At 33.8% G+C, this 16,881-nt stretch overlaps 1 protein-coding gene across 7 annotated transcripts in view; it reads left to right on the forward strand.

Annotated features, from left to right (window-relative positions):
- Positions 1–16,881, forward strand: part of LOC122535805 (NAD(+) hydrolase sarm1) — a 153,075-nt gene that overhangs the window by 132,672 nt on the left and 3,522 nt on the right. For all 7 annotated transcript variants that reach the window (XR_006308268.1, XR_006308266.1, XR_006308267.1 and 4 more), the window contains one exon: positions 15,324–15,425. Coding sequence is in view for 1 of the 7 variants with exons in the window: in XM_043667638.1 (XP_043523573.1) it covers positions 15,324–15,425 (102 nt within the window). In the remaining 6 variants the exon portion in view is untranslated. The remainder of the gene's footprint in view (positions 1–15,323; positions 15,426–16,881) is intronic.

Here is a 16,881-nt window from a genome sequence, read left to right on the forward strand (position 1 = left end):
AATAAAAATAAAAATTGCAAATGTCCAACTAAACGTAATGTTTTATTGAAAATAAAGAGAGATAGACTTCTGATTAGCTTAATCGATAATCGATCAGAAGCGCTGATAATTTGTCAGTAAAATTGTCGAGATATGCTTTGAGAACGCGTTGAAGGCACGTAGATCGGTGAAACGGGGTTATTTGCCTGGTGAAAATCTATGAACACGTGATTCACAGAGATCCGTCGATTTCGCGAACAACGTTGCTAGTTTTCAGTGGTTTACCCGTATATTTACGCGACGTACATGCGCTAAATTTAACCACTTTTTCACCGAGCCATGAAGCGTTCGACTCACCAAGGGAATTTTTGTCAGTGAGCCAATGACTACCACCACGACGCACAATGTTGTTCCCTTGCTTTCCTGCCGATCTATCGATCTATTGATGCAACATCTATTATAAGTCTCTTCCTGACTTCTTCGTGTTGTCTACTCTTCTCTTTTTAAACGTTTAAAATTAGACCGAGTTGATTTGCCTTTGCAATCCATGGTTATATATTTCATTACACATAAATTAATCTTTTCGTTAAAGCATGTATTAAAATATTATACGTATTGTGCTACCTTTGCACAGACAATTATACTGCAGCCATTGAATTATTCATTGGACAGATTGACTTAAAATTATTTTCAGTAAGACATGTTTTTGATAAACAGGTGTATATATATTTATTTCGCCTAATTCCTTATATATATATATTTAATTATTAATATGTTATACATATATTTATTACTAATTTAATTATTATATCTCATTTTTACAAATAAGATTTTAATATTATATAAATAAATTTACAGTTTATACCATAAATTATCCTTTAAATTATTAGTTTACTCATTGGAGATTTTACTCATTCAAAATGGTTGTACACTACAATGTATTATAATTGTTCGGCCTTACCGAACACAAAGGAGGCGGGATTCGCACCGCGAAGGACAAACTCATCGAGCTAGGGAAAGCAATTTTCCAATTTCTAATTTCTCGACGGCAGGGATCTCCCGTGACCATATTTCATCTCCTTCGTTACTTTGCATCTTCTATTGTAGTCACAACGGACTACCAATTCGTCATGCTCGACGCTCAATTTTAAGGCTCGATGAAGGACTTTACCGCAACTCTTTTACGACATCCATAAATCCAAACTCATAAATCCATATTGCGAGGGACACATCCTGGAACCGTTAGGAAGTGCAGATACTACGTTCTGGGACTGACCTCACTCACATCTGAAGCAACTAACATAATACCTCCCTAAACCATAGAATCCAGCTATATAAGACCAACGTACAAGAAAAAACGACAGTCAGACCCAACAACGCACGACAGGTTAAGGTTCAACTATCAAACTCACTCAAATTTTGTCAATCTTCCTCTTACGACAATTTACATTTCTCAATCCTACCAATCTAACTTTGAAACAACTCTATCTTGAATGAACGAATCTAACTTGAATTTCATTAACGTTGAAAGACAGCAGCAAGCCACCGATCTGCTCCACGCTACAATAATATTCATTCTCAATCTGTTATATTTTTCTCATTCTCAGCGTTAAATTTTCAAATCTCTAAGCATCTAAAGAACTAATCTCTTTTCTTTCCTTTTGTAATTTTCTCAAAAATAATTCTGTTACTTGCTCAAAATATTTCTGAACTTCTAAATGTAAATCAAAAATAATTCTGTTACTTTCAAAAAATATTTCTGAACTTCTGAATGTAAATCTGTACGCCAATCTACTCAACATTGTAATACATTCGAATAAAATCTTCTACGAAACAATGTTAAGGTAAATAGTTGCCACGAAATGCGAACGGGAGCAACATCGAAATAGCCAGATAAGAAACTGCTTCTACAGTTTAATGGAACGTTCGCGTGTCTAGCCTTAGAGCAATGGATTTTCCCTTTGAAATCGCGTGTTTTTACGCGAACCTTGACCAGCTCAAGGTTTTTCCCCTTATATTTTTTTACTTAAACGACTGATAACTTGCCAACTTTTACCAAAATGCATCGTTATTCAAAAAGTCAAAAGATATTGGCAATAATTATATATAGTATTATAATTATGTGTAATATATTAATATATTAAATATATTATAATACACATAATATATTAAATTTAAAATATATAATTTTTTTATATAATATTTTACAAAATTTAAAATATGAAATTTTTAATGTATAATATATTAAAAATATTATATATTATTAAATAATATATTATAAATATATTATAAACATATTAATGTATAATATATTAAAAATATTATATATTATTATATAATATTATAAATATATTATAAACATATTAATGTATAATATATTAAAAATATTATATATCATTGTATAATAATATTATAATATATAACATTAATATTATATATTATATATATAATATTATAATAATTATAATATTGGCAGTAATAAAACATTCGAATATCGAGATATTTGAATAATGGATGCTCTACTGTATCATGATCTACATTTTTGCTCATATATTATCGCCGAATGAAAATTATATTGGTTTTGCAAAAGCAGTCCTTATCAAGGTATCGCAGTTTAATTAACATTTAATTACATTCACTTGTATGATAATTTTAATGAATATCTTGTTGAAAGGGGAAGATTGAGAATTGAAATTAAAGATGCTGGATTCTCTGACAAACAGAAATAATTAGGAATTAAAAACTACAGATGCACTTTCAGCAAAGATCAAACGTAAATTAGATTCATTATTGTAGGATTCTCATCCCGATTTGTAGGAATCCCAACTTGAGATACCAATTTGTAGGAATTTTGTTAAAGGATAGTCGTTTATTTTAGGTTGAATAAAAGAAAATTGGTTTAATGATGATTATAATGATTAAAGTGACGTTTAACACTATTTCGTTAATTAATAAACTCGCTAGACTCACGACTCTCAATTCACTCTCCTCTCTCTCTCGCGCAACTTTCAACTCTCAACTTCTCTTCGACTTCTCAATACTCATTGTGTTTTTCATCTGCCCAAAAATTTGTCATTCATCCATACATACACACAAACGCATCCATAGCTTAGTGTCTTAAACGTTAGGCCTGAAGGACTCGCCATAAAACGACCCGAAGTCTCAGACCTAACTTTCTCTACCGTTTACACCACTTGGGACACCTGGTTGCAATTGTTGGGGAAGAATTTGCCCATCCCACATTATTCTAGAAAAAGACAAACGTCGATCATTTTTGTCGCGATCTCTTTGGTTGCAAATTGAAGTAACATTTAAAATAGAGAGATGCACAGTTTCGGAGCCTGAGAGTGGTTCCCAGAAGCTCGTTTTTCAAGCTTGTTACGTAACTTCTTGAAACTCGATTATTCAGACCGTTCGATATAGGAAAGTTTGATCACAGATGATCAACCGATGAATGGTGCCAAAAATTGGTGTCTATAGTAATGGTAGACGTTGGCAAACATATTTATGATTGCATTTCGAGGTGAATCATTGGAGCGCACGTGTTTGCTCTTGTTTCTCATATAGTTTCGATACAATGAGTCACAACAAACCGGCCAACAGAGAGAGAGAGAGAGTTGAAAGATTTGGAGATTGTTAAACGATTGAATATCTTCGTTAATACGTAGATACTTACAAGTGTTAAAAGTTTCAGTACATAGGATTTTCATACAGTAAATATAAAATTTTATTAACCGAAGAAAAGAACTTCAAAATACAAAGATTTATAAGGTATAACGATAAAAGCATTTATAAGAGAAATAGTAATTTTCGAATTTTTATAGATATATATATAATTTTTAGTGAAAGATAAAATTTTCAAATTAAGTCAAGTAGAATCGAGAAAAAGTTTTTAAATTTAGTAATGATAAATTTAGAAATTTGGTAATAATCAATTTCTAAATTTAGTAATGATAAATTTAGAAATTTGGTAATAATCAATTTCTAAATTTAGTAATGATAAATTTAGAAATTTGGTAATAATCAATTTCTAAATTTAGTAATGATAAATTTAGAAATTTGGTAATAATCAATTTCTAAATTTAGTAATGATAAATTTAGAAATTTGGTAATAATCAATTTCTAAATTTAGTAATGATAAATTTAGAAATTTGGTAATAATAAATTTCTAAATTTAGTGATAATAAATTTATAAATTTCTAAATTTAGTGATGATAAATTTATAAATTTAGTAATAAATTTCTACATTTCGTAATAATAAATAAATAAACAATAAAATAATAAAATTTCTAAATGTAGTAAATAAAAGTAAAGGTAAAATTTTAATACAAAACATAAATGAGACAAAAATAAAATTTTCAATCTGAGAAAATACTAATATTAATAATAGAGAGATCTCTATGCTTCTAAACATCAGATATTTCTAATAAACTTCTTTATTTATATTTTTGGACACTGTAAAAAATAGATAAGATAAAATTTTTATCTCTCATTTGAAAAAAAAATCTCTCTTTCTCTCTGAAGCCTCGATCGCGTTTCATCCTCCGAAGCAAGCAGACTTCTCCCACGCCTGATGTTTCCATGGGGACGAAATACCCCCAGAAGTGACGAGGATGGACTCGGTCGAACGAAAAGCTGGAAAGGAACGATCGATCGTTGTTCCCCAGTGGGCAAGGCAGTTAGTTCCTGTTTAGCGCAGTCAGTCGTCGGTTCGCGTGCTTCGATGGGGCAACAGTTCTCGAGCTTGTCGCGGAGATTTTCCCCCGTTTTGAAGTCGGGAAGCGACATGGAACGGCGAGGCATCATGGCGAACAAGGATCCCGACGCCAACAGATTCCCGAAAATGGTACGATCAAAGTGTCTCGATTCGATTCGTGTATTGTTTTAACATCGTGGAGCACAATGTCGTGAGAATTGATTATCTCTTTAGCTGTTTCGTTCCAGAAGCTTCCTTTCGTTGAAAGAACAGACTGGAACGATTGTGAAGATTGTGTGCGACGATTGAATCGCGAATTGTTTTACGCGAACGAGAAATTCTTCTCAAGTTGTGTCTGTTAGAAATCCGCAGCCTGTTAATAGTTACGCGATGATCATTGAATGAGTATTGGTTGTATAACATTGGCTGAGTATTCTTTGAGATCTGTTTGTACGAAAATGTTACGCTGAAGTATCAGTAGCGTTAGTAGTGTATCTTCTTCATAAGTGAAACAGGTTTTCTGACATTTACGAAGGCAAGATTTTTACGAAGCAACATATTTGCATAGCAGTTATAGTGAAGTTTATGAAGTGTCATCTAGCAAGCTGATAGATATATCTGTAAGAATCCCGGCCCCCAATTTGTAGGATTCTCGGACGAGCCCCCAATTTGTAGGAATTTTGTTAAAGGATAGTTGTTTATTTCAGGTTAAATAAAAGAAAATTGGTTCAATAATGATTATAGAGTGACGTTTAACACTATTTCCTTAATTACTAAACTCGCTAGACTCGCGACTCTTAATTCTCTTCTCTTTCGTGCAACTGTCAACTCACTGTGTTCTCTTCGACTTCTCAATACTGTGTTTTTCATCACCAAAGATTTGTCATTCATCCATACCTTAGTGTCTTAAACGCTAGGCCTAAAGGACTCGTCATAAAACAGTTTATGGCATTTAGGACATCTGTTTGCAATTATTGGGCACTGGGGAAAGTTCTGGGCCCTTTTCCAGAATTTGCACATTCTGCATATCTCAGTCCTCAAAATCTCATTGACAGCCTTTCACCATCTTCGACTTGAAAGCTCTCAGTTTATGAAACAAATTATTTTTTTTTTTATACGTATTTATTAAAATTACTCGAAAGAATTAATTTTTTATTAAATTTTTCCAAATATTTGCACAAAAAAAAATTAATCTTTTCGAATCATTATTTAAGTTTTTCAGATATTTAGTAGAAAGGAAAAGATTATAGTTTATTAAGAGAAAAAGTTAAACTAAAAGTAAATTTACTCAGATTTGAACTAAAAGATACGTCAGAGTATTATATAACAATCATACTACAATCTATAATCGGACTTTCGATGCGATAATTATCGCAAATGAATTCACACACTGCGTTGTAATTGCAGAGCAATCGATTAAACAGATTACAAAAGAAAATCAAAGCAATCTCTATAATTGTAACAATTAAACCTTAAATTATTGCAGCCTTAACAGTTTCTCAAGTTTATGACTGTTAGAAAAGAAAATGATATTTCAAACGTTGTGTGTCGACCTTCTTTCCTACGATCGATCGTTTTGTTTCTAATTTATCACTCTCGCAAGAAACGATCGATGCTGCTGGTTTAGTAGGTAAACCTATTTTTTTATCGTCTCACGATGCCAGTTTCACGTGTAGAGTGTAAAGTGATTAGTGGACTTTCAGTCGTGCAGGAAATAAGCTAAGTTGTGGGAATTGAGGTTTAAGGGGTGGCGCTAGGGGATGTTCTTGCGTGAGTCAAAGAAATTTCGTCAACAGTTCTACGTTAGAATTTCGAACGTTGTGATCGTGTTTCGAAATTTATGATTTTTTTTAAATTTAAATGATTCATTTCCCTCTTGAAGGTGCATTTTGTCCTTTATTTCTTTTCTCGTAGTCTTTAATAATAATAAATTAGACACTTGAAATATCGTAACTCATGGACTCAATATGCGTTTAACAAAGTTTAATTTTAATTACAAAAGTTTCCCAGAAATAATATTTACGGTAAAAATATGAAAGTTTCCAAAAATTCTCATAAATTTTGACTCAGATCAATTATGCTACCTAAATACACGGTATTTTAAATAAAAAAAAAAAAAGAAAAGAAACGTTTCATTGTACGTATGTGTGTCTGCAACTCTCATCGCGCATTGTTTTCATTCAATCGTGTTCAGTTTCTATAAATCATTAAATTGCAAAATTTTTCCAAACCATGATAAAGAGGTCTGCACGGGACAAACCTGTTCAAACACCAGAAGTAGCGTCACGTCTTGTCTCTGAGTCGTGCCAAGTGTTTCGCGAGAGTTCACGAGCGATCTACTTTGTTGCACATTGTCTCTTTGTTCTCCACTGTGCCGTGGTTCATTCAGTGACGAACGCTCGGTGAGATCAGACCCCGAAATTTTCGGTCAGATTTTCGGCAATCGGTGCCAACGTGAAAACGCGGTTGTCACCGATATCTTCGCGGAACCGAAATAGAATCCGACCGCGAAACTTGTCTCGGGTAGATTGCCAGCTTCTTCTCCGATATTTCTCAAGGGCACGTTCAAGGTCTCCAGAGAGACCTTATTAACCGGAAGCCTCGGTTTTTTATGCCCAATATTCATATTTATACATTCATTGATATCTTATTAATATGTCTATTAATATTATGTCACATATATTAAGATTCACATTTAACGAGTATAATTTCTGAATTCGTTTGAATGAACTTATAAACATAAATGTGAATTATAGACAATTCATGTTTTATACAGAAAAATAAGAATTACTGTAGACTTGTTTCACTTGATAAGATTATAAAGAAATTTTATAAAAAAAGGATCTCTCTATATAAGGTGTATCTTCAATCTTTATGGATTTATGAAAATATAAGAATATTTTAGTAATTGTTAGTTGTGCAAGCTAATATTAATTATGTTAATCCAATTAATCAATTAATATTAGTAGATTCTTCATTTATTTCCTTCTTTATCTATTTTAGCCACCAAGTGACATAAAGATCAGAAAATCAAGAAAGATATACATACATATATACTTATCATATTTTTCATATTTGTTTTTTTATATTTTTTATACGAATTCTATACATTTTCATATTTCCCTCAAATTTTCCATAAATAGATATACTCCGCAGTACAGATAAACTATCAAATATTTCGAAAGCTAATCGCAGGAAAAATATTGGTAGTAATAAGAATCAGGGGAAAAGAACGAAGAAAACAAAAAGATCAGAACGATTACGGAGAAGTCGTTAGGGATATTAAAACATCGTTGATCACTGTCGCAATAATTATTGTCATACGTCTAATCGAGTACAGTTTTATTTATAGAAGAGATTGATAGCATTATCGTGTACCCGGCCGATAATGATTCACGAAAGCAATTTTTATTAAGCTTTCCTCGATTCTCAGGGCACGTCGCTTCTCTATTCACGATTTTATTTTATTTTTTCCTTTGAATGGAAAAAACATTGATAGCATTATCAGACAGATAGAGAGGAAACAGCCTCTTGGAAAAATTTTCTTAGTTTCCAAGTAAAATTTGTAACATTCCTCGGAAAAACAATAAATACGACGCAAGTTGCGTTTGATTTTATTTAAAAATTCCATTACCGCGAAAATGTTTTAATTTTTGCTGCGGAAAACTGCATTATCCAAAAATTTCGATATTTAAAAATTACAATCTAGGAATCTAACGTACTGAGAATCACATTATTCGAAGAATAAAATTTGAGTGAAATCTGAAAATTTCAATATTTCAAAAAAAATAAAAATAAAAAAATAAAAGTTGTATTTTCGGAACGTCAATGGGAAACTCTGATGTTGGAGAGTCGTAGCGGTTGCATTAAATTGTGGCAGGAACGTTGCACGACGATAATGTCGTACGTAGGATTAGATTATTTATAACTACATCTGTCGAAACGGCAGCATGTTAATGAGCTCTTGTTGAACGAAGAAAACTGTCGTGTTATTGGCACGTGAGACAGCATGCCACTGGGTCTTCGTTGTTTTCTGACACATTGGCTTCCGATGCGCTTTATTGCCGAAATGCTCTTATGTGCTCGAACGATTTCTCTATTTATTTATTAAATGTGGAACTGTTTCATTTATTATTTTTCACTGACGATTCCTTCTCTCATCGTCGCTATATTCATTCGGTACAATATATTTTTGTAGTATGAAAAAAAGTATATAGAAGAGGTAAAACTTAAATTCTGAAATACGAAGTCGTATCGTTGAATATCGGAGACACTGTGTTAATTTGATTTTAAAGTTTCTAGTTTCATTTGAATCAGTCTCGATCTCTCAAATTAAATATCTTAGATAATCTTAAATCGCTGTAAATGAATTTGAAGATTAATATCACGGTGTATACATGTATATAGAATGCAAAACTATAACTGCGATTAATTTACATAAGAATATCAGAAATTCGCTGTTTAATCAATTTGTCCGACCTAGCCTAACCCAGAAAAGGAACAGGTCCAACGAAAGCATCAGGAACATCTCCAAAAATCACTTAACAAAATACCTCCCGCTATTCACACCTCAGGCACTAAATTCAGAGAGTGACACCAGTTTGGCTTCCCTCGTCGTCGCTCGCGTAGTTGCTCGTCAACATGCTCTACGTTCCTCGCATCACGGAAGCAACGTTACGCAACGTTGGCCGTGCAGGTATCCGAAAATTCGCGGCAATTCCGCCCTGCAACCACACGAGGGTGATACAACCGCTATTTCTAGTGGCGGGAAAAATAGAAACAGCGCCACCGAGATCCCAATGAAAAATACGCGGCATCTCAGTTCGCGTTCACGAACGAAGACTTGAACACTCGTGAACAATTTAGTCTGGTGTCTGTCGTCGTGACGCTTCTATCGATCCGTCGAGTCGGCGACTCTGACTCGCCTTGACTCCTTTGGCGAAACCAGAGAAACGGAGAACGTTGTAATTTTGTACGAAGTTCGTGCTTTCGAAATAGAACTACTTTGGATATTTTTTTCTACACTCACGTCGTAATTTTTTGAATTTCCCGCGCTCTCGAACGTATAAAAATCCATGTGATAAACTGTCGAGGAAAGTGGAGGTTTATCTTATCGATTCCGATGACGAGAAGTCGACGATTTTCGACGGCTTTCTGAAGTAGTTTGTGATGTGTTGTAGCTCGCAGTCGACGAGCGAGGTGAGTCAGAAAGGATAAAAGAATCGTGTTATCGCGGTGAATGACATGCGCTCTGGCAGAGATGAGCGCACCGTGGCCAGTTCATCGCGGCGTGATGCGTCGCAAAGTGTTCGATCGTGAGCACGTGGTAAGTGATTATGTGCTTTGTTATTGATGGAATTATTTCGTGCGAAATGATCGTTGTTGGTGAGTTGGTCGTCGTTTTTAGATATATACTTTATAAACAAAAATCAACGTGTGAGTATGAATTATCAGAATGAAAATTAAGAATTAACCTCTTGCGCTGGAACGACGTGAATTTTTTGTCAAAATTGCAATATTCTCTCAGTTTTAAGTATATTTAAATGTAACCCAGACGAAAACAAATAATAAATTTATTATTTCTCAGTCATTTCTGTCCAGTGATATGCCGACGAGCCTAAAAAGAAAAAGAAAGCGACGAATTTTTTGTGTACGGTTCGGTCGCTCGTTATGGTCCGCAATCAGTTGCCAGCGCAAATGGTTAATTTGTATTGTGGGATTGAAATTAAGAATTCATCTTGCAATAGTGTCCAGCTGTATAATAAGTGTCGTGTAAAATAATGTCAATTGATGAATTTGATATTAATGTAATGATAAACATAAATTTTAATATCAATTGGCACAATCTGAGAAAATCTTTCGTGGCATGCTGAAACAAGTAAACAGATTTTGATCGAATCTAAGGAATTCTTTCTTTGGAATTCATTGATATGTGATATTGATATAGCTCTGATATAGCTCATTCTTTCGATGTATATTTCTCGTAATATTACGTATTATTTCTGATAAGATTCAGAACGACAGTTTATTTATTTGTAATAATAATCAGACGAGTTCTAGTATTAATTTGAAGAAAAATATCTCGCTAGGATTATTTCTATGTCGATTTAGGTATCTCTAAAATTGAAATAAAAATACCAAACTTTTCGATGAAAAGAATTTGCACGAAGCGACAGACACTTTCGTTATAAATATTTCCAACATCTTCATCGAACGTGAAACCACGTTTTCTTCTTCCAGCAATTCATCTTCCACTCGTCATAATCAATACTTGCAAGATCAACAAAAAGCCCAAATGCGTTTGATTTCAATTACAAAGTGATAAAAAATATTTTTCTTTGAGAATAAAATCACCATAAATTATTTCCTCACGTCGTAACTTACCCATCACTGTCAATACATACTTGCAGGATCAATATGCACGTCCTCTTCTTTTTTTCTCGTGTTTAAACGTGCAATTTAATTTCAACTACGAAGCAAGCCAGTTCAATTTAATTTCAGCTACAAAGTAACTCAATTCAATTTAACGTTTCAACCAGAAAATATTTCAACAACGTTCAAGACAATTTTTTTTTTCTTCCGTCGTGGTTAACACTTGCAAAATCAACACAATATCAAACACAACTATTTCAACTTAATTTCGCGGGCAACGTCGTGCGTTTAATGTTCATCGATGAATGATTTCGGCAATTTATTTTCACCCGAGCCAGCTGTTTGAAAGCCGTGCGTCGGCTGACGTAAACGAATCGTAGAAATATCTGGAAACAGCGAAAACAGGTACATTTAAATTTGTCAAATTTTTTTTACCAGCGCATGGTGATTTTTTAACGAGGCGAAAAAAATTAACAATTCGAACGACCAGCCTCGACAAAGTTCAACAATTCAAGACGAGACGCGCAAATTTTTTGAGCACACGTGAGATTTGTAAGTTCTGGCTGACGGTGTCTCTTTGGATTGCAAACAAAAAAGAAAAAAAAAAAGAACGTTGAGTCATTTTCTTGAAAGATGTTTGAGAAATTTACGACAGTGTGTTTTCATTGTCGTGGAATTAATTTTGTCGCTAATTAGAATTTAAAATATCTGATATTTATATGGGACAAAGTTCGACTCGTAAGTTAATCGATAGATATGTATTATCTAATATCTCACTCTCTGCTTATCAATAGTTGCAACGTCACAACTAACGCACTCACTCGGATTTCAATTTACTCGTATAGTCATTTATATTTTTATTTAAAGAAGGATTTATCCTTAATTTCAGGAAATTTTTAAAATTAAGGTTTCCTTCTTTTTATGGAGAATTAAGACTTTACTAAATCAACATCATATAGGACAGTTCTATTGCTTAAAAAGAACTGTACTCAACGAAATTTTTTTCACTCCGTATCCGTTTAAGATAATATAAAAGTCATATAAAGAAGTTCAATATAAAAATATAAAGAACAATTTTGTTGTGTTCAACTTTTATCTCGAGAAAATATTTAATACTATATTATTATAGTATATAATAATAATAATTTATATAATTTATTAATATATATAATAATATATTTAATAAAGAAATGAATATATCAGCATTGAGAATCATAATGTTAATTGCCAAAATTCTTCCGTTTATTCAATCCAAAATCATTGTTATATACCGCTTCAATGCAATCCCATGAAGAATCAAAAGAGCCTTCTTCCACGCGATTCACAGCATATTCTCAACAATAATACCGCGTCGATTCAGTCGTTCCTCTAACTGACATCATTCTCAGTTGAATTTTCATTTAGAAATTAGTTTTAGAATTTCTCGTTCGATCGGAAAACCGAGTCACTGTACTCAACGACGCTTGCACAATTATGAAATGAAGATCGACAACTAACTCCCCTTTAGCAAAGAACTGCAGAGATCGAGAAAGAAGAGAGAAAACGAAATCTTCCATAAAATTGCAAAGCGCCGCAATTTTCAACGATTATTGTCGCGATTAGTCGAATCGCCGGCTCTAATGTCCCGCGTTAGAGAGGAAACAAAGAAAGAAGGATAGAACGATGGCGACACGTGGTTGACACGCGTAGAGGGAATCGCAAGGTGGCGATCACGAGTGAGACACACCGCCGTGACGACACGATCGGATTATATTTAGAGAAATATACGTCAGAAGCCGGATCGCGAGGAGAGGTCGAGCCGCGGCCGATGAGCTTTCGACGAAGCAGAATGTTATGGAACTACGTCGCGGCAGCTCCGTCACCGAGGTTCCCCGCGTCGATCCTCTCTTTCACGCTCTGTCATCGTCTCAGTTGCGCATTTATTGATACTCGAGCAGTTTTCTAGTCTTTATCGTGCTCAGATCAGTCAGTTAAAAGTGTCTGGTATTGGTGACGAATTTTTTTTTTTTTTTTTTTTTTTTTTTTTTGTGTCAATAAAATTGCACACTTGGCGAGGAGGGGAAAATTGAAAGTTTATGTTAATTGTGATGCTTCTGGATTTTATTTTTTTTTTTTTCTTTTGCAGTGAACGATTGTTGCTACTACGGTTAAAGACTTGTGTATTTTGTCTGCCTTGATAGAAACGGTGATTTAGATTAAAGGCTTGTGTTGATTGTTGTGTCCGTTGAAAATGCAACTTTTTCGTGCTTTTCGTCTGGTGAAACGATTTCCCTGTTTCTATTCTTCTTTGCAACGATGAAGATTTGGAGACTCATTGTTGAAAGTTTATGTTAATTATATTAAACAAAAAATCTCATTTCTCTTCTTTGATGTCAACATTGGTGTATTGTTGATTGAAGAATTTTTTTTCTTAATGACAGCGTGCTTGAAAATGACACTGCGGTTAAAATAGAAAAAAAAAATGTTGATTGACGTTGAATTTCTAAAAAAAATTGCTCGTATCTTCAAATTGATATACTAGTCGAATGAAGTTCTGTATTGATTTTCCCCGATGAAAGTGTGATTAATATATAGTATATATTACTCCCAGACAGAAGATAACAAGTGTCACTGGGATCAAGAGGAAATATTTACAGAACGCTTGTACGTCTCGTCAATATTTGATCTCGAAGAGATCGACCGAGAAACAATAAATTTTCTTAAGGCTCCACTGTCAAATAAACTACTAATCTTTTCGCGCATGAATTTATTAAAATTAAAAGAAAATATCTACATACTGAAAAGAAATTTTCACTTTTCTTTCTGAAAACAAAATAATAATTATAACAACAATAACTATTAGATAATCTATGAAAATGATGATTAATTAATCTATTTCATTCGTTCAAAATTTATTTAATCTTTCTTTCGTTATTCACAGAATAGATTAAACAGATTAAATTACTCGTTACAATTAGAACGTTTTCCATATCTTTTAGAATACTTGCAATTTAAAAAAGTGAAATCTTGATAGAAAATTGGTTCTAAGAAATCCCTATTTTATTTTATACAGGATACATTTATTACGCATTATGAAGAATAATAATTAATCCTTAGCCTCAAGTCACATTGCAACGACAATTACGCTCGGAAGCTCGATTAATAGAAGTTCTCTCGTTAGCGTGACGAAACGATGGAAATCAGCCACTGATGGAAGTTGTACAGTGGCGCAATTGTGGCTCGCGCCGCGATTTTATCGAGCCTCGTCCGGGAATTAGCGTCGTCATTAGCCAACTCGATAAGTAAGTGGACCTTCGATGATGCGCTAATTCACTGCAACGCGCGTTTCAATATTAAATATCTCGTCTCCGGATGTTCAAACGGTCTTCTCGACCAACGGGACGTTTGTTCAAACGATCCCCCAAGCTCTTTGAAGTTCTCCAACCGTTTGCTATTCCGCAACTATACTCGGAACGTTCTTGCGTTCTTGCCGGGATGTATTTTCGAATTTCACCGGCGACGACTCCTGCGCTTTCAAATATTGAAATTTCGCGATGTTTGAAGTCGCCGAAGTTCGATTCGAAACACTTGGCACCGCGGACTCCTCCGCGGGTGTTGAGGTGTTGAGAAGCAGAATTTCCTGGAATTATTTTTAAGCATCGATTTCCTGCCCGTACACGCTCCAACATTTACGTAGATGTTGCTATTTCTGGCTGGATTTCATTTGATTATGAAGTTGCGGGCGCGAAGGCTAAAATTCGATTCTTTGTTGTAGCTGTGCTCCAAAGATAATACGTGAGAGATGTTCCTCGCTCGAAAATCCTCGTGCAATTTAAATTCGAAGCTGCAAGTAAATAGCAAATATTGTAGTATTGATAAGAAGATCGTGATCGTGATGTTTAAATGTCAACATTCACAGATGTGTCTATATTTAATTTCGACAGAGTATTTTTAACTCGGCATTTGTTGACTATTAATGGACTGCGGATGTTTATGCACGCACAAATATGCATACGAGAAACGTATGCGCAAGAAGTATCGATCGATGTGGTTAGAATGTGGCCGCAAACAACATCACACTTTTACTTATTTTCATTTTCGAATGTTAGTTTCTTGACAAAACGTTCTTTCCACGTTCCTCCTACTCTTCGAAACATTCCTGAAGTAAAATAAAAAATACCAGAGATATTTCGTGCGTCGTTAAAATAGCGTCGTGGCATTATCTTCATGCGACTCGCGGGGGTTATTGCTCGTAAAATAAAAATATGAATAAAGTTTATACTTTCGTATGTTGCAGGAACAAAGAAGTCTGAAAGCTGGCGATCTGTCGCATCAGGAAAGCAACAACATAGCCGCGTCCACGATGAAGCTCCAGAGCGACTCCTTTAGCTCAGAGAAAGTAAGAAATCAAAAACAGAAAAAAAAACCAATAATAACACTAAAAATTCTCCAACTCATTAATTCAATACTATATTTCTACAAGACGAATGTTAACCCACCCTGATTTATTTTAAAGATCTTTAATTAATTAATTGTATTTAATTAATTGTAGGTCTGTAATTAATTGATACAAGTAAATAGTATTTTTGAAAAAAAATTTTTTTTTTAGATAATATAAAAATTTTAAAGGATTATGTTACTTTTCAATTCGTTTTTAAACTGCCTAAGTCGATATTAATATATTGGAAAATTTTCAGCGCTTTAGTAAGAAAGATTTAATTAGTGAATTAATGAGTTGGAGAATTTTTAATATTATATATTAAATATCATATATTATTATATTATTATATTAAATAATATTAATATTAAATATCATATTATTTTTAGTACTATATATGGAGAATTTTTTAATATTAACATATATTATTCGCCTCTTCCAAAAAACTTAGTAATCCAAGCCACATAACATAAAAAGAAAAAAAGGGAAAAAGAAAAGAATCTCACAGTAAACATGCCACGGTTTTCCACGAAAGTTCACGATACTGAGAAACGTGGAAACGTTCGACGGCCACCATCAAGTAGAACCGTTCGTGTTTGGCCAGCCACCAAGCAAACATTCGTAAGCACGAGTCCCCGTGCCGTTCAACCGGCCCGTACATTCGTCCGGCGTTATATTATTTGGCACACGTGTAGGCCACGGTCGCGTTTCCAAGACACCTCGCAAAATTTATACGAGCGATCCCCACTGGGGAAAAGTGGGATCTACGAATTTAAACGGTGACCAGTTCACTGGCGGCGTTCAGTCCTTCTCGATTTTTCCAACCGGTAGCGCGACGCCTCCCCTGTCCTGGAACACGATGAAACCGGGAATGTTGCGGAAGTGCAGCCTAGACTCGAGAATGGTACCTGTGTTGTTTTCATGTTCGTCGTTCTTCGAATGTTTTTAACTTCGTATAATGTTATCGAATTTGATCCCTTTGAAGAAAAAGCGAAAAGGAGTTTGGAAGTTTTAAAAAAATTTCATGCTTCGGAAGAATTTGAACGGTTGTTTTCAATTTTTGTCACGATTCTTCTCTCCGAGTAGTTTCCATTTTGTGTTTTTGGTGTTTTTTTTTTTTTTTTTTTTTGGATTGGATACATTCTTTGAAGGAAAAGCAAGTGTTTTAGAAGAATTTGGAAGTTTGTAAAATGATTCTTGAAATGCGGTGTGCTTTGGTTCTTTTTGTAAATTTGGAGAATTTGGGATATCAATTGAAACGAGTGGAATATATCCGAAACTTTGCTGTTAACTCTTTCGAATCTTTAATAAACCGCGAAGCTTCGGTGCAAAATATACTCAATATTAATATTTAATTTCCTTTCCATATTTTTGACATATTTTTCTAAAATTTCATGAAATATCAAGAAATATTTAC

Source organism: Frieseomelitta varia, unplaced genomic scaffold (genome assembly GCF_011392965.1).
Source record: "Frieseomelitta varia isolate USP_RPSP 00005682 unplaced genomic scaffold, Fvar_1.2 scaffold_773, whole genome shotgun sequence".
Classification (NCBI taxonomy): domain Eukaryota; kingdom Metazoa; phylum Arthropoda; class Insecta; order Hymenoptera; family Apidae; genus Frieseomelitta; species Frieseomelitta varia.